At 38.0% G+C, this 19,573-nt stretch overlaps 1 protein-coding gene across 4 annotated transcripts in view; it reads left to right on the top strand.

The window, feature by feature from the left end:
* Positions 1-19,573, top strand: part of MACROD2 (mono-ADP ribosylhydrolase 2) — an 852,624-nt gene that overhangs the window by 174,419 nt on the left and 658,632 nt on the right. For all 4 annotated transcript variants that reach the window (XM_039717140.1, XM_039717141.1, XM_039717139.1 and 1 more), the window contains exon 4: positions 10,594-10,623. In XM_039717140.1, coding sequence (XP_039573074.1) covers positions 10,594-10,623 — 30 coding nt within the window. The remainder of the gene's footprint in view (positions 1-10,593; positions 10,624-19,573) is intronic.

Raw genomic sequence — 19,573 nt, 5'->3', positions numbered from 1 at the left:
AGGGAAGTAAGCACACAGCACAGCTCGGTCTGGTGGTTGTTGGGATAAATCACAAACGGTGAGCATCTGCAGCTAGGAAAGATTAGAAACTCTCCGCAAGCTGACAGGAACAAAGAATTGTCCCACACAATCTAAAATCTGTCATTGCCAGGGATTTCATCTGGGCTCTTGGCTCTGTCATGCCTTTGAAAATATCTTCAGGCCTTCCCATCATTTTGATTATTTGTGATCTTCCTTTTCTTTAAAGTTCCTGAATAGAGTTTTTAGAGTTTTCAGGGAGTGTGAAAATAGTAAGCTAACAGTATTTTTTTTTCAAACTTTAGTTTATGTTTCTCCATTTTAAGATGTGTCATGGACTGTACGTTCCAAGAGCAGTAAAATGGAGAGGATGATCGATCTGACTAAGCTGACTTACTTTTATCATAAAAGGGGAAGTTTCTGATGTCTCTGATGGAGTAAGTTGATGGCTACACTTTATTCTTACTGTCTTTTATGGTCTTCTCCAGATTTTTTTTAGGCTATAGCTTTTTGAAACTGACACTTAAGAAAAAGTATGGATAGTATATTTGACAGCAGGATACAGAAATATTTGGGACAATATTATTAGAGGCACTGTATGATGTCCAGTCCATATTTTACCGTAATGCATTATTTCTGGTTTGACTGAAATACTGAGGTTATTAAGTTCCACTTTCCCTTACAAAGGAGTACATGACTGTCGTTATACAAATATTTAGCCCTATAGGAACAGTTTGGGCCTATGTTTGAAAACAACACCCCCACGACTTTAAAATACATAACCAGAACCTCTGTTTCTTCTGTAATGTGGCTCCCACAGACCACAGTAGGAGCTGCTTCTAATTTCAGGCTATATAAAGAAAGGATCATTAGAGAGGTGATGCAACATGATCATGTGCAGAGCATGTTACACTCACCCAGTTGGACACATTTTAAAGTCAACTTCAGTGCTTTGCAGGCTCTTCAGCTCCTACAAGTCTGCGCTAGTTGCTTGCAGGAGCTTGTAATTCATTGTCAAAATCTTCCTCCCAGGCTGCTCTTGCAAAAACAGTGCAATAACAGCTTGCCTTCCTCTAACTTGGAGGCAAAAGTTGCAAGTGAAGTCTTGTCTGTGTAGCTGAAAAAAACCAAACCATACCAAACCAAAACACCAGGGCTGTTTCTGTTTTGTAGGACATCAGGTGTGCCTTTTTTCTTGGTTGTTTTTTTTAATTTTTATTTTAAATTGAATTGTTCATGAGTGTTACTACCCTAAGAAAAAACAGTGGTGTGGACATGTGCTACTTTGAGTTGAAAATTCACCCACTGAGGTCGCCCTGCAGCTGGAGCCATGATTACCCTTGCTTGGCTTGCCTGGGAGTAAAACAGGGGAAGTGTGGGATGTGCCTGCACCACAGGGAAACTCTTCCTGCTGGTTACCCCATGGAAAAATGGCAGGACAAGGGCCCAGTTAGCTTCTTTGCAGCAGTGGTCTTTGATTTCATAACAAATTAGGGATTTTAAAAGTGATTTGAAGCCCTGAATTTTGACTACTAATGTTTCAGGACTGAAATATGTTAGTTTTTGTTGCCTTTTGTTTTCATTTTCAGAGGGTAACTGTTGCTTTAATACAGCTTTTTGCAATCTGACATTTTCCTTGGAGAAGTTAAATATTAGGCAGTTTTTTTGTTGCAAAATATTGAAATGAAACCTGGTTTCATTTATATATAACTACACTATAAGTACCATAGCTGTGTTTTAAAAATAGAAGAAAAATGTCATAAGATACAGGTAGACTTTGGTAGGCTCAGAGCTGGCTGTAATTTTGAAAAGACAAAAGCAGCAAAAGCTTGAAGAACTTCAGTCTGATTTTTTTCCCCTCTGTTTTCCAGATAACATATTCTAGTTCCTTTGGGATACTGGAAAGATGCATGAGTTTTGTAAATTTCACTAATTATTTTGCAACAATTACTACCACAACTGTTTTACTAATTGTGCTAGTAGAACCTTGGACCACGTCTTACTTTATTTTGCATAGGCTTTTAAATATTGATAATGATTCTACTTAAATGGATTAATTATATACTGCAGCACTTTGATTCCCTTTAATGTTGCATTTACAAACCACACAGATGGCCTAAACTGTGTAATGAAGAATGGGTTTTAGTAGACCTGAATATTTTTGTCCTCATTATTCTGCGCTGAAGGAAGTTCCTGTTGCTTTCCATTTCAGCTCAGCTAGATTGTTAAATACCTTAATGATCTAGAAGGCAACTTTTAAGTGGCTGAGCAAATCACAAACTGATGCACAAAATGGATCAAATCTTAATTAATCTCTTTCCCTTTATCATCTTGTAGTGTGTGTGACAACTTATCACCCTGTGTTTTAGAATGAAGTTGTTCCAAGTTTGTGCTTTTCCAATGTTTCTTGAAATGAGAGGAATGGGGGAAATGAGCTTCTGCAGAGGGGCACACACAAAACATGGCCATGGATCTTTCTGTGCTGGCCAGACACTTTTAGCCTTCTCTGACTCCTTCCCTGCAAACTGCAGGTTCTGATTCAACATGTCTGTCGTCTTCCCCCTCCAAGGATGACATCAGCCTCATCAAACAGGTTCTTCTCACTGTCCTTCTGGAGGCACTGGCAGGAAACCTTCTCCTTCTTCACCACGTTCTTTCTTTTCTTTTGAAATAGATGGTCCTGTCTAGCTGAAATTAATGCGACTGGATGGGTATGAGCAGTATGAATTTCACTGGCAGGAAAGTGTGAACTGCAGTTTTTGCAAAAATTTCACCTGGAAATGCTTTGTGTAGTTGTGTTTAGGACCATTCTTAAAAAAAAAAAAAGTTTATTTGGGTTTTGGGATATTCTTTTAAGTTACATTTTTTTTGTTGTGGTTGTCTGACTTTCCCACCAAGAAGCAATTTTGGTGGAGTCCTCAGGCTACTGCAAAGTTTAGGCTTCTTTTAAAGCTGCAGCCTAAACTTCAGTCCATATGGAAGTTTATACAGCAGCATTTAGGAAGTACTCTGGGCCAAACATCTCCTCTCATGGATTTTTCTCAGGATGTGTTAGTCAACTTCAATTTCTGTTAATTTTCTTTCGCCCTGCATTGAAGCAATTACTGTATTTCACTGTATGGTAAAAATCCTGTCATTCTGCTCCCTCTGCTTTGAAGTTATGCCTCCAGTTAGGCCAAGTTGAAGATGTTATCCTGATAGCTGTGTGCTCATTTCTGTCCCATGCTGCTGTCTGCTGCCTTACCTGTGTTGGGTCTTTGGTGCATTTGGTGGCTTTTTTTTTAGTTGTCATATCAGATTTCAGAGATGCTTTGCATATGACTGATTAAGCTTAATGGATGTAATATATAACTTTAAAAAATAACCTTCTTGCATAAATGCATATCATGTATTGACTTGGTAATGTATTAGAAGAAGAAAAATAACTGAGACCTTATGACAGTTATTGTTTCCTTATTGAATTCAGAATGTTGTGAAAGCAATTTCCTTGACAGGATCAACTCCTGAGTACTTACTAGTATGCTGATTATTTTTTTTCCCCCTAATCTACCTCTGACATACCTTTTACAAGCTTGAAATTAGAGACAATGACTGCTTTATTTGCAAAGATAGCAAACCTTAGTTTAAAAAAAATCTGTTCTCTGTACAGAATTTCTGAGTAGGGAAGAGAATATCACAGGTTGTGACAGGTGAGCCATAAAGCCATTTTATTGGTTTCAAATACAAAACCTGTGCTTCTAATTGCACAAAGCCTTCCATTAGGTTTGTGGTTTATTTTTTTTTTATTTTTTTATTTTTTTTAATCTTTAACTTGTACTGTGCAGTTTCTATATCTAAAAAAAGGTAAGACATGTAAAACTCAATTCCTTCTGTAGTATCTCACATCATCTGTTTTGCTAAAACAAAGATGATGGAAACTTCGTGAGCAGAATTGTTTGGTCATGCTTCTAGGGATCTTGGCTTTTTAGAAAGAGAGCTTGAAGTTGGTACTTCCTATTATGAATAAAATTAGACTGGGTAAACGTTTGTGTCTACTTACACAAACGTTTCATGGGGAGAAAAGGACATTTTTTAGGAATGAAGCTGAAGTCTTTGAGTGTGTCTTGAGAGTATGATGTGCTCTTGATCACATATTAAAAGTAAGCAAACCTGGAGAGGAGCAACTTATTTGTAGAAATATTCTGTAAATTGTACTACCCATATTCTGGAGCTGTGTCTGGGGTATTGTTATGTAAGTGTTTTAAGTCAATCTTATTTGGCCACTTAGGTCTAGTGGTTTTCTAATTTCCAGTAGTCTCTGCTTTGCATCATTAGCCAGTGACATAACTTTGCCACTCTGACCCAATCTGTTGTTATAATGTTATTTTACTCTCCTGACTGCTGTGGCTTTATATGCAGGGAAGCATTTTAAACAGAGTGGTGACTGTGTTTTATTTACTGTACCTGCTGCAAAATGACTTCATGATCTTTAAGCCTGAAGCTTTTTACTTTAAGGCACCCAAACACATCTCTCGCTAAAAATGTTTGGAGGTACAAGGTACAGCTGTTATCTCACTCCTCTTTGTTCTCTCTGGTTTCTTGAGAGAAGATGAAACGAAATGCAATGACAGGTAAGGATGTCTCACAAAACATGTAGAAGAAATGTAGCTTCCCATTCCATAAATTACTGTTACTCTGCTCACCAGCTGCCTCTTATGATGTTTTATTGATGAATAAAAATGGTGTCTGAGGCAATAGAATGTCTTGCATCTTACAATACTGCCAGTTATAAAGTTGTCTCCTTGAATAAATTTCACAATTAGAAAGTATTGACAAAAATATTCAATCTTTTTTACATCAAAATAAGCTCAAACATCTGCTGCCAAAGTCAGACAATATCAACTAATCTTTTAGAGTTATATTTTTATTATACTGACAGATGCATGGCTGCATGACATAGATGTCAATTTAAGTTACTAGTGCCATTAATACTTGACAAAGACATGCTCCCAGAAGAATTTATGTTCTTAAATTGTTGTCAGATGAGTATGTGCCAACAAAAAGTAAACAGTTATTCAGCCGTGTTGTTAACAAAGCTAAAAGTGTGTTATCTCCAGAGATATCACAAAAATTGCTATTCACATCTTTCCTATTCTCTAAATTCCTCAGAATTGACAGCAGAAAAAATAATTCTGTGCCTGCAATTGCCTGTTCAACCTACCAAATATACATCCTCCTTCACTTTTTGTATGTTCTGGCTAGCAGCACAGAAAGATTTTCAGTTTTGTCTGAGGTGAACTTCTTCAGCATTCAATTGCTTTCCTCAAAATTTCAAATAATCTTACTGTTTAGTAAACATGTTGTAAAGAGAACAGTGAGGAAAATATAAACACCACACCAGAGTTTCTGATCTGTTTATTCAGTCAAAAAACTGCTGGAAAGTGATACAACATTTTGGGGGGATGGATTGTAGGAGAATAGAGACAGTGCTGAAGGCAATCTCAGCCCTGAGGAGTTGCACCTGTACTAATTACCAAAGAGTAGGAACAGCCCTGCCCTTAATAGGACACAGCTGTATCCTATAAGGCCTGCCCTTAATAGGGCACAGCTGTGCCAGTAAGGATGGGTGCTGTGAGTGGATTAGCTGATGGAGAGGAGGGCTGGAGAGTGTTGGCTCTGCTGCTAGGAGCAGTAAGGACAAGGTGGTCATGTAAGGGACAGGGAGAAGTCAGCTGGCCATGCACAAGGAAGAGAAAAGGAGTCAGTGTTGTGTGAAGCTGCTCATGGGAACTCACAGAGAGAAGGTATGGAAGTTTTACAGTGAGATGATGAACTGATGGTGACAGTCAGATTGGTGCCAAGCACCGATGCCAACAGTTTGTGGCCTGTATGGGGATGAGTCCTGACACAACATAACTCTTTAAGGAGGCTGAGGATTAAAACATTGATGTCCAGTTCTTATTTGTTCAATGTGCTGATATATTCTTTATTAAAATTTGTACATTTCAGTAACCTGAGCTTTCATTGTGGGTATTCTATCAAGAGCAACTAAGCTTACTTTAAATTCTTTCCTTCCAGGTTTTTTGTTTTCTTTACTTTTTTCCTTTCTCTCCCCACACTAGTTTTCTGGAAAGAATTTTGTTTCTTAAAGCAAGCATTAAATTCTCAGGGTACAGCAGACTAGTGTTCACTGGGTTTCTTTAGTAGGGCTTCCTGTTGCTTTTAAGCAGCATATTTATCTAGTCCATTGAGGTTTTAAGTAACTTGAAATACTGTATTTCTGGTTGAATCTGGGGCTATAAGCATCTCATTAAGGGCTAAATCGTTAGCCTTACTGATTAGGTACTGTTTTTTCATTGAAGTGATTTTTTTAGAGTGGTTTTTTTTCTTAGGGATGAGTCTGAACTTTGTAGAAACACTTTTTCTGCTAATGATTCTAATGTCGCTATTAAAAAGAAACCCAGGGCTGAAAGCCATCTTAACACTTCTAGATGTATTTCTGTTCACTGTACCAAGACAGACTGTGAAGGTGAGATCTGGCTCTCGGAATGCAGCATTTGAGTCTCCTTTTAAAGTAGTGGTGATGCACACTATCTCTGGAGCTGTGGTTTGTGTCATCATGGAGCTGCTATGTAAAGGACACCACAGAACTGGTCCCCAGGTGTGGTGCTCTTTTTTTTCATTTTTTTTTTTTTTTTAAATTGAAGCCTATGTTACTGGTGTAGGCAGAAATATTTAAAATTAGATGAACTCTTATCTCTGCTGCCTCTTTAGGGCCATGGCCAATGATGTTTTGGATGGGGCTCTATCAATGTGTGTTCCATTTTAATCTGGCACAGCAGTCTGTCATCTGCTGGCTGCCTGACCACTCTGTGTATATATTAAAATAATATTTCAAGTTTCTATTGCGAGTAGATTTTCAGAGTTAATGCCCAGAAATCTATTGTGGTCTCTAGTTTTTAAGGAGGCAATTTCAGAGAGGTTGGGCAGGTCACTTTGAAAGAGTGATATGGGGAATGAAATGAGGTGCAAGAAGCCTTTATGCACATTTTTTGGAGCCCCTCTTACTCTTGTTTGCTTTCTTTTATTGTTCTTTGCCTTGGTAACTTGGTAGCAATTTAATCTTCCTGTTTCCTTTCACCTTGAGTCTCCTGTGACTTGAGAATCCTGTGCAGCTCTGGAAAAGAGAAATAAGAACAAAGGGTTAGCCAAGATGGATTTACAATCTGCAGTCATAAAATCATAGAGTGGTTTGGCTTGGAAGGGAACTTAAAGATCATCCCATTCCAGCTGTCCTGCTGTGGGTGGGCATTCTGGAGTGACACCTTCCACTTGATCAGGTTGCTCAGAGCCTTGCCATGGATGGGACAGCCACAGCTTCTCAGGGCACATGGTGTGAGGTGTTCTGCCAAGGCTGGGCATGCCCTGAGTGAGAGGAGTTGCAGCGGTGTAATCTGTGGGGCAATTTGGACTCTAAAGTTTGGAGGTTGAAAGCTTCCTGGGACCTTCTGCTGGTTGCTTGTACAGCTACCCATAGTTGAACCTCTGCAGCAGGAGCAGCTTCCAAAGGGTTTTCCAAGACTTGATGGTTTGGGAGCACTGATGGACAAAATGCAGCTGCAGATAAACACACAGGGACTGGAAGGAGAGGCCATGCTTGCTCCAACATAATACGATCTAAAGTTTGGAGGTTGAAAGCTTCCTGGGACCTTCTGCTGGTTGCTTGTACAGCTACCCGTAGTTGAACCTCTGCAGCAGGAGCAGCTTCCAAAGGGTTTTCCAAGACTTGATGGTTTGGGAGCACTGATGGACAAAATGCAGCTGCAGATAAACACACAGGGACTGGAAGGAGAGGCTCCAACATAATACACTGTGATTGCAGCCATGGGGCTGTGCTGACCTCTGTGTGGGAGGAGATTCATTAGGTGCTAAGTGACAAATTACTTCTGTAGTGGTAAGACTTTCCCAAATAAGAAACGTGCGTTTTATTGAACCTTTTAGGAAGTGTCTGAAAAATCTGAAAATAAAAGTTCTTGCTTTTTGATACATTCTTTCTAGAAAAGAAACAGTAAATATAAATCAGTCATGTTCTTTCCTGGAATCATAGGGAGATGGTTTGATTCTGCTTCTATTATGCAAGAAAAATTAAAAAATAGAGTCCCTGTGAATTATTACTGCATTTTCAACAGCTGTAGTAGATGCATTGCAGCCAAAACCCATTTGAACTGTTTTTACTGTTTCTATAGAAAAGTGTGTGGTGCTGACTTATATGTTATTAAGAAGATTTTGGAAAATATTGGAAAGATGAACATTGTCAGGAAAACTTAATGAGAGAAACATAATTCTCTGAGAAGCCATTGAATGAAAGTTTGCAGTGGGGGTGTTGGCTGGGTAACTGAAGAAACTTTTTTCGCAGTGGAAACTTTGGTAACAGGTTTTAGCTGTATGTCTCAAGTCTCTCAAACATAATAACTGAAGTCCTAGAACGTGACTCATGTAAGGATTAGAATAGTTTAATTGTAGGTGTATTCTACAGTGCCAAAAATTAAGCTGGAATAGCAGGCGGTAGATGACACTTGTTCCTTTTAGTTTCTTCTGATAAGAACTCTCCTGATTTCTATAGCAGATAAGTACTTTTTAATGCAGGGAAAGTGATGTTACCTGTTACATGAGGTCTTCAGAAGCAGCTGTAGAAATATGTGAGGCTGGTTTTATTTGTTTCTTTGTTTAATAGTGAATTTCAGTCAGGGCAAGAATTAGGTAAATATAGCAAGATTGACGTTCTTTGTAACGTGTCTGCACATTTTTATTACTACCATCATCATGTCTTTGTCAAAGGCAATACATACATGGCAGTATTTGTTCTCTGCTAGCACCTTAGAATAGGCAAGAGATGTTCATCACTTGCAGATAATTTTGTTGTTGTTTTTTAAAATTTTCCATTTTGTGCCTGTTACTTCAACCTTTCTGTGTCTCCAAAGAAGCACTTCTTTGAAAATTTTCTTTGAAAATTTACTTTTTTGAAACAAATTACTTTGTTTCAGAGAAAAAAAAGGATTTATTTTTGTCCTGTTTTCTTTCATCTAATTTTCCATTTTGTGCCTGTTACTTCAACCTTTCTGTGTCTCCAAAGAAGCACTTCTTTGAAAATGGGTCCAAATTACTTTGTTTCAGAGAAAAAAAGGACTTATTTTTGTCCTGTTTTCTTTCATCTGATGTTCCAGGGTACTAGAACCAGACTTGGATGAGGAAAAGGCAATGAGAACGTTTCTCTAGGTCTTGGTTTCAATGATTCCTCAGTGAGAGTGGGACACCTAATGCAAGGATGAGTAGCTAACTTAGTTAATTAGTTCGCTTTGATGTGATATGGTCAGCTATGCTGGATATAAAACTGTTAATTTTTTACTTTAAAGAATTGCATTTTGACTAATGTAGAAGTACTTCTTGAGTAACATAGAGGTACTTTCAGACACGGATCTTGGCTGTGATGGGAAATCTGGCCTTCTGATGGAGGCAGTTTTACTGCAGTGTCAGGCAAGGCTGGCTGCAACTGTTTGAGGTGAAAATGGATGTTAAGTCCAAGGTGTTTGTAGAATATCTGATACAGAAGAAAACAAAGATAATTGTCAATTTTATGTAAGAGTCTCAAGAAAGTGATGAAAAAACCCAACAGCAGGGGATTTGTTGTTTACAACTTCTATTGAAGAGACAGAGGAAAGTTACATAAACAGTAACATGTAGAAAATACCTAATTTATTCTGTGTATCTTACTATATACCCCTGTCCTGGAACAGGACATGGTTTGAGGTATCTATTCTTTACTCATTAGAAATACCTATGGCTCTCCTTTATGCTCTTACTTTGTTTTAAATATTTTCTGATACAGCAAGGATTTGTTTCCCACACATCAAAAGGACAGGTTTAGAATCTTAGGCATTCCTTCTGTTTTTGCCTAGGCACCGAAAGGAAAATATTTGGCATGACTCCAATTGTGCTAGCTTAATTTGAAGGACCATCTTGTATCACCATGCTCTGAAAATTGCTTTTCATAAGTGATTTATCAAGTTCTGGCCTGGGTAGCTGGATGGTTACAGTGCTGAGTCAATTAAGCCTGCTGAGGGAAATCCCAGCTCAATTGCACAAACCCTTTTACATCAGTGGAGCCAGGATTTCTCATCATCATCCCCAAAGGTCCCATGGCATAGAAAACAAGGAGAGATAATCAGAAGTTGCATCAAAGTCTATTTAAGTTTCTCTACAATGAAAATTTTAAATTAATTTGGTAATCACAAAGGAATACGGTTTACGGAATTATAAATGCAGGATTGTAATTTCCTAACCTATTCAATGCATTAGCTTTAGTAATTGTATTATTGTTTTATTTATTAGCCTGCATTTTCAAAGATACTGCAAAGGTAAAGATTGTGATTGCAATTTACAATAAGTGATTGCTACTCTTCCCTTACCCAAAAACGCATAATGCAAAAACAAAGTTACTGAAGCAATGGACAATCTCTTGTGAAACATCTTCTGTTTTGGTTCTATGTATATTTAGGAAGCTCAATGCTAATAATTCCCTTTTTGTTTTTTTTACAGCTAATTCCAGCCTTCTTGGAGGTGGAGGAGGTGAGTCTTTACATAATGCTTTATTCACTCTTAAACTCTTAAGAATATAAGTTCAAAGGTTGGAAATATAAATTTATTAGATGGAGAAATTCACCAAAGTCCATAATCTTTCCTATCATCAAGAGGTAAGGTTTGCAACTGCTGCTGAATTTGGTTTCAACTCTGGGTCAAAGTAGGGGCTGACATGTATATGAGGGTGACTAAAACATAAAGGAACTGCTGAACTGCTTTATGCTGTGTTGTGTTTTTAAGTATTTAGGCTTTTTAATTTACCCCAGGGAATCTCAAATGTATGATTAATAAACAAATTGCCAGTTTTAACAGAAATGTGGAAATATTAAAATAAAGTAAAATGTAATTTTAGTAAATGATTGTGGTTTTATTTTTGTACTTTTTTTTTCATATTGTTATGGTTTAAACTTGGTTGCTTACCTTGCTCTCCTTGCCAGAATAGTCAAGTAGATCTCAATATGAATCTTTGGTGCAAAGCAGTAGACACGTTAGTAGTGTCTCTGACAAGGCAGGGATGCTCAAGTAGATATAATTGGATTGCTTCCAAATACATGGATGCTGTTTTATTTTAGTAGATTGATGCTATTTTACTTTTGATATTTCTGTAGTACCGTGGCTGTAAAAATCTACGTGAGTGGTAACAATTCAGGAAAGACAAACTCATAAAGAGCTTCATCTCAGTTTCAGTGACTTCCCCTGCCACCCAGAGGGAAGTAAGAGAGCTCAGTTCTGGAAATTTCACAGCGCAGGAGCGGTACAGGCAGCAACTAATGCTCCTTCCTGGTGGAAGTTAAAAGAACTCTAGGATCAGAGATTACATATGTAAGGGTAAAGGAAATGGCTCTGTAAAAAGACAGATCTCTGTTGCTTGTGAGGCTGCAGCCTAAGTCGTCAAAGCTGTTGTTTTAACTAAACAGGCAGCTCTTATTTTGGACTATGAAAAGGTGCTTGACAACTAAATAAAATCATCTAAATAAAACCATTCACGTTCCTCAGCTGTGTGTCTGGACATTAAAGTACAGGGCAGCCTTACCTGTTAATCCTGTTGGATTAATCTGTTTCTTTTGATTTGGGTTAGTTGTTTGCAGTATACCAAATTTTTCTTTGTTTAAAAGATAATCCTTTAGGAGGTAATCCTTCACTAGCTGTTCCTGTTTTTGCAGAGCTGTTCCTGTACCTCCCTTGCAGCACTTGCTCCCAGCTGGGAACGTCGAAAAAAAATATAAATCAATGCAAATGTTCAAATTCTAATCAGGTTCCCAGTGCACTGCTGCTGCTGAAAGGATTTGGCTATTAACTTTCTGTGTTATTTATTCAGCTGGACTGTACTTCAGAAGTTGATGTCTGTTCAGTGTGGCCCTTGATAATGTGGCTCTCCCTCTGCAGCAGATGGGATCAGCCTGTGCTGTGGGTCAAATTAGGGTTTTCCATGTATTTTATGTGTTAAAAGTGGCAATTAAAAAGATGTTCTCTCTCCTCATGGCAGCCCAAGGTGCTGCTCCCCCTTCTCTCCCTCTGTCTTTCCATCCCTCCCTCCCTTCTCCTGCCCTGACATCCTTTGGGGCTTTTACTGCCATTTTAGAAAATCAGTGCCTTGGGGGTTATGGGGAAGCTGCTGTGGGGTTTGGGTATGCAGTGGATTCCTGTGGGTACGAGCTGCTGCAGCTCCCATGGCCAGAACCCCAATCCCACATCCACTGATCTCTGGTGGAACAATGTACTCTCTTGCTTGTGGTACAGGAAAAATACCAAATCTGACAGTTCTATGGCTTAGAGGTGACTGCTCATGGCTGAGGGGCTGCATGTGTGGAGGTGCCATCCACTGCCCATGGGTAGGGTGATGTCCTCAGAGCACACTTGCCTGGGGTTTCCACATTTTCTGAATAAAAATCCTGAAAGTTTAGTTGTCATAGCACTCTAGATTTTGGACAGGTGCTGCAGGATGCATGTTTTGAGAAGGGAAAAGTGTGTGCAGTCTGCAGGCCAGATCCTGCTCAGGGGTATGCAAAATGGAGGCAGCCCTGGCCATCCACCTACCTGCCACAGGCAGATGGAGCCTGGAGATCCTGGCTTTTGGAAAAAATGGCTTGGTACTCTCCAAAGGCAGTTTTCTGCAGAAGAAATTGTTTGATTCCCAGTGGAATGGTTGTGGATTTTAAATTCAGGGTGTATTTTTTCTTTTATCCAGAAGAAAGTGATGGTAGCACTCTGTGTGAAATATTGATAGTGAATTATTAAAACTTTATTATATACGTAAACACCAAAGCCTTCTTTTGATTGCAGATGCTGAATATTTATGATAATACATAATACCAGTGTAGTTTCTCCAATAATGGGATTCAGATCTCCTTGGTAGTGCTCGTTAATTTAATCTCTCTGTCACTGCTGGAGGTATGAATACATGTCTTAGTTTTACAGATAAAACTGGACATTTCTGCTTGTCCAAGCTTATGCAACAGGTGTTGTGATTTTGAGCTGCTTTTGAACTGTTCTGTGTTTGAAATCTTTTCAGAACTAAACACAAATTAATTGGAAGTAGTTATTTGCACATCCTTATCAAATGTTTGCAATTCACTTTCCCTGGATGTTAAAGCTATTTTCTTGAAGAGACCTGCTAAGAAGCCCAATGGGCAACGTTGTAGGTGAACATGGTGCACTTGCTTGCAAGTTCAGGGGCTGGTTTTGGTTTTGGATGGCTGCTTATCTTCCATGTGTCACCTCGGAGCCACATCAGGGCATCCCTGTACTTCAATTTCCCAGAGCTGGAGCAATGGTCTGTTGTTGCATTCCCCATTTAAATGCTGTCTGTTCATTTTCATGACCATTTGGAATGAAGAGATAAAAGCAAAAAAGATACCAGAAATAATTTTTCACAGAACTGTTAATCACAAAATCAAGAAACCCACAATGGAGTCTTTAGTTAAATATAGATATTGAAGTTTTTTTTCTGCTTTTCAAATAACTCTGAAGTTTCCAGGATTTCATTATGAGTTTGGTGAGTGAGCCTTTTTTCTTTTTCATTCTTTACTGTTTTTAATAATTGATTTTTAATTAGGAGGCATATTTCACTTTCAGGTCTAGATTTATCACACATTCAGCATCTCACTGCTAATAACTTGCATGGAGCATTATAATTTATTTGTGCATCATGTATTATTTGTCCCATTATGTTCAACACTGCAAAGGTGAAAAATTAAGACGAAAATTACTTGCATTTGGAGGGAGTGAACAAAAACTTGGTATTTTGAGGAAAAAGTAAGCTCTTTAAAAAATATGTCCTGAATTTTGACTTCAGAAATCCAGGTGCCCTATTTTGCATGGCAGTCTTTTTTCTTTACACTTTTACATTTCTGTCAAGGAATTAAAGCATATGATTTCAGATATTTTATTCAAGCAAAGTGAGCAAGAGCTGAGGTTTGTCCTCCCTTATGGCTTTGGGTAGTCTGTGGGGATTTTTTTTTGGTATTGTGCTCTGCTGTTCCCAGAGTATTCAGTTATTTTCCTCATGGTTCATGTTTCCTGTACTTGATTTGCTGACTGTAATCATGTTCTTGTTGCATGCTGATTTCTGCATTGGCTTGATTTCGTTGACCTTAAATTGAGGGTATATTTAATTTTGGATTTTTTTTTTTTTTACTTCCATAGGGTTTTGTTGCCTATGCTAGAATGTGGGAAGGAGACATCACTTTTTAGTGTGTCCTATTATCATCATCTCCATCTCTCTCTTTTTTTTTTTGGCCAGTGTAACTAATTTTTTTCCTAGGGCTTTTGCAAGTGTGGAAGAAAAAAAAATTAATTCTGATATAGCCATAATCATTTTAGCATATCTTAAATGTAGAGCAGACCTACCTGTCTGCCCTGCCAAGATGCAGTTTGTAGGCACAGTTTTAAGCTGTTCTTGTGGCATGGGGAACTTGTGTTCATGGTCACAGCAGGGAGCTGGGTTTCTCTGTACTGCATTGCATAGGCACCATTTTGAACTTGGGATTTGCTGCTTTTATGTTATAATAGTGACACAAAAAAGTATTTTCTCCCCAAAGAAATTATCAGACTGACTTTTATCCTGGAGTTGTGTCCCTTCAAATGTGTCAACTACTGTTTGCCAACCACCCTATTTTTCAATTAATTGTGAGCTACTGAGCTAAAAAATCCAGTGATTATCCAGTCAGTAGTGTCAGGAAGGAGCAGCTGACACAAATATCTTGACATCCCTCCCCTTAGCCAGGGATAAATTTTTATTCTCACAGTTGTGTCTTAGGTACATTACTAGCCGTGTCCAGCCGTCTTCTGATAGTGCAAAAACTCTTTTTTTTTTTGCTGGAGATTTAACTTTCTTAATAGTAACTTGACATCAGTTTACTGAATGTATATTAATGACACTGAGAAGTGAAAGTTGTACAAGAGAAAATTGGAGGCAGGAATGAGAAGTTGCAGAGCACCCTGTAGCAATACATAAAACAGCAGAAGACTTTAAATGCTAGACTTGCCCTACACTCACCCATGTAAAATGTGTAACAGGAAGAAGACAAGCCTGTTTTGTCCTAAACCAGGACTAGATGCTCTCTGTTTTGGATTTCACAGGGCTTGGGTTTGATATTTGCATAATTTAAATGCAAGAGAAGCAGGGGTTTAAATCCAAAGTTCAAAATTGTGCATGACGTGCGCATAACATGAAATGCAACCTGTGAGAGGGAGAGGAAAGAGTTTGGGAAAGGAGCACTGACAGGATTATTTCATCAAGAAAATAAGCATTATTATTTGGTGGTTTTTTATGTCAGTCTGTTGGCATGTTCTTGTATCATGTCAAATGCGTTTGTCAGATTGGGGTGTGCTCACAACAAATGGCTCCATGGAACAAACGTGCTTCATCTGGGATTTCAGCTGCCTTCAAAAGCTTTCAGTTGCTTTGTACACTGCATTGTCATAGCCTAGGTATGTAGATAATGGCTATGAAGGTACAAAGATTTTCCTGGTGAATAATGACCATGAGGAGAACTGATAATTTAAGGCAAATGGCCATTTGCCTTTGTTGCTAATTAATCCCTTTTTGCTAGAAGATTGCTGCTACAATTTTGTAGGGTTGTTAAAGTGTTTTATCTCCTCTTACTATTTGCATGCTGTTCTTTTTCATCTCTGTAAATAGAGTGGGTTTGAGAGGGCTGTATCCACAAATTCCCCCACTGTGACTGTGCATCAGCCAATTAAAATGTTAATATTTATGTATTTTTTGTGCACCTCTGTCATAGTTCCATTGGTAGGCCAGTAGCTCAGGGTAGACTGTAACCTTCTTTTAAGGTGTTTGGTTCAGCCCCAAATCTTGTTATTCATAAGATTTTTGTTGTATCAGATCAAAGCAAATAGCTTTCTTAGTAATTTAACATCTTTTATAGAATTTATTCAAACTTACTATGCAAGCCAAGTCTTTCTTTACAGGTCAGTTATTGTTGAAATCTCTCTCTCTTTCTCTGCATATATGTTTAGTTTTAGGTTTTGCCTTCTGTTATTGCTGTGGACTTTTAGTTCAGCTTTAAATGAAAATTAGTGGATTTTCTCATTTTGTAGTGCATCGAGAGATATAATGATGAAAGCTCTATAAATAAATAAGCACAGTTTATTTCAAAGGACCCTTAACATAAACTGCTCTGGCTCTATTTAAAATGTGTGCTCTACTCTAGTTTCTTTTTTGTTTTTGTTAAAATATGATATATATTTTGCTCTTTGGCTAAATAGGGTGCCAGCTTCCTTTCTCCAGTCTTTTTATACAATCTTATGGGTAATAATCATAAACAGGAAGTCTGTGGATTGATTTTAAGTATTTCTCAGTTGTTGCCTAATTGTATCCTGCTAATTACTCTTTCCGAGCACTTAGTTAAAAATAAATAAATAACTCTTATTTATAGGAATTGATACAGCTATACGATCAGTTTGGGTTTTTCTGATTTTTTTTTTTTTAATACATGTTCAGCCTATGATTCTTTAAAGGGGTGCTCCTGTTCCAGCTGGTGGTACAGAAACATGATGGTTTTGTTCATGAAAATAATCTAAGATTTAGTCCATCCAGTCATACTCACTGCTGTCCTCAGCTTTTTAATACTGCTGCTGTGTTGCCTTAATTGGGCATTAGGAAGTGATGTTTTATATTTCACTCCTCAGTTACTGAGTGCTGAGTCCACAACACTCTGAACTCACACTTAATTGGGAGGTCTTTTTCTGTCTCAAATAGACCATTGCACTAACTCCCCTAATTTTGTTTAATTTCATTATGGGGTAATTACAGTGTTATGTACTCAAAAGTAAAGCTTGAAGATACACACTGTCTGCTCTCTATCTATACATTACCTTCATGTATCTATATGTGCATGTCACTATAGGTGTTTTTTTTATTTGATCTTGCAATTCCTTAATGAAGTTAGATTTAGCATGTGTGTACATAAATAAATGCATAAAAATAGGACATTAATTTTCTTAGACTGGGACCTTTAGTTCATGGTCATTGAAAATTTGAGGCACTCTTGATATAAATCCAAGGTGAAAAGGCAGGTGGTTATATAAGGAATGTATTTCTTTCCTTTTCCTTTTTGTTTAATCTTGTGGGGCAGAACTCCAAATCTGGGAGAGAGATCACAAACCTTCCCAAAATGATGGATACCACATGGTGTACGAGGCAATTCACTGTCCATTTGTTATGTCAATGCGAAGTGATCTAAAAATATAAACACTTTTTCCCCATACACACACATACAGGTATGCCTCACATGCCTTGAATGTAGAAAACACAGTTTTTTCTCTTAATGAGGTGCTGCTCAGTCATCTTAGGAACCTTCTGCTGAGGCTCTGTTCCCATAGCTGAAGATGAGGGGCACACTTGCCAAGGGAAAACAGCTGGGAGTGCCGGAAGTGACACACATCTCTGCGGGTTGCGGTGAGGATAAAGTTGAACATTTGAGTATATGTACCAGTCTACAGATGATGTTTTTTTTTTAAAATTAAGCAGTTGGTTGGTTTCCTTAACGAAAAATCTGTAAATTGGGACATCTGTCAAAGTTGTTCAGTTTCATGCCGAACAATTTTGACAGTGTCCTTTTTGCTGAGGTAAGAATGAAGTGAACACGGCAGGAAAGACATGATTTGTTAGGCTCAAGCAGTGGGTGGTGATGTTTTTAAATCTGTTATTCAGAGGTAAGATCTATAGCTATTTTCCTGGTCCTGAGGAGAACCAGGAAAGGAGGTCCTGTAGGAGGACCAGGCTACAGTAGGAGGAAAATGCCAAATGCAATTTAAAACATTTAAGATTGTTTTAATTGGTTTTACAGGGTGGGTATTAAAAGAAATAGAAGTAAAATAAAGGAGTGATGGAGGTACTTGACTTGTAGATATAGAGGCACTTTTGAATATCAACCTGTTTACTGAAGCTTTCATGCTGGTATGCCTAAATACAAAACAAAGTCCTTAATCAGTAGAATGTTCCTTAAAAGTATCTGTAAGCCCCAAGTGCATTAATTTCTACATAAAATGTGTATACAGGTGTGAACATGAAGGCATACAAAAAATGGCACCAGCTGTTTGCTGATTCTTGTTATTCTTTTAAAATGTGCATGTCCGATAAAATGAGAATATGGGCATTGCTTGGCACTCACACCTCCCAGAAGGAGGGAGAAAATTGCTGTACCTCTGTCTGCTGATGTACTGACCCCAAAGGTCAGAGATTGGAGATTGTCATGGTCCTTAATTCCCCACCTCCTATAATGAAAAGAATTTACGATAGTTTCCTCTTTCTATTTCTAATGAAAGTAATTACATCTTAGTCACCATATTTTCAAAGATAATTTTGAATAAAACTCAGGATTAAACTACAGAGCCAAGGAAAACCTAAGTATTTGAAATTACAGATATTACAGGAAGAGTTTACAGTTCTCCTCTTGCTGCATAGAATGAAGGAATATGAAATCAGGTCTGCATTCACCTCTCACCTTCTATTTCAAATTTTCTGCTCTTTCTGCAGAGCTTCACTACTCATTTATGAGTTGCTCTTTCCTGATCACATTTTTCCTAAGTTCTTTCTTCTAAGCAAAGTGCTTACACGTTATAATGTGCAGCTTATCAAAAACCAGGAAAATCTCGGGCAGAGTAGATGGCAGGATAGTTGAGTCTTGGAAAAATCTGTTCTCCTTTGTTTGCAGTGTGCTTTTGTTCCCTCTAGCTTTAAGAACATTGTATCAGACAGTGTGAAATGGAATGAACTTGTGGCATAATACAGAAAATGAAATGTTGTGATTGGTAATGAAGGATTAAAACTCTTACATCTGTGGAGCTCTTTTTAAGAGACATTAATGGAAGAACTGCATGTACAAGTCTGTCTCTGCAGTTGCACATCTTTTTGAATTGATAATATTGGGTGGCAATGCAGCTTAGAGTTGCTAATTTTCATTCTAGTGACATATGGAAGACTACAAAGCAGACAGTTCTTGTGATTTAAGAAACAAATAAAAACCTCCCTGCCCTTTTTAGGGCTTCAAGTTTAGCCTGAATGACTTTGTAGCAACAATTTAGACTTCATTTTTTAAAAACCAAATGTAGTGGGGAAACAGTAACCTGAGAAGATGTGAAGTGACCAGGGCCAGTAACTGCTGAAGATGGTGTGGACATGAAGGAAAACACATGGTAAACCTCGTTTCTATGAGCATTATTATCATGGAATCTAAATACTCCACAGACCTAATTACTTCGTGAACAGAGAAGTAATGTTTTTTCCAGTTTCCAGTTGGAAAATGAGACTAGGAAACTGTATGTTTTGCAAAAGGTCCACGTAGAAAAGAGCAAAAATCAGCTCCCTGAAGGCAAAGCGAAAATGTAAAAACCTAGATCAGTTTTGCAGGTAGCAATTTTGATTCCTATTTGGAAGGAAGGGGAATTTTAATTTTTGTATGAGTGTTATTGG

This window comes from Passer montanus, unplaced genomic scaffold (genome assembly GCF_014805655.1).
Source record: "Passer montanus isolate IOZ18808 unplaced genomic scaffold, ASM1480565v1 scaffold37, whole genome shotgun sequence".
Lineage (NCBI taxonomy): Eukaryota > Metazoa > Chordata > Aves > Passeriformes > Passeridae > Passer > Passer montanus.
Note: the sequence above shows the minus strand (reverse complement) of the source record. Positions and strands in the feature narration are given on the sequence as shown.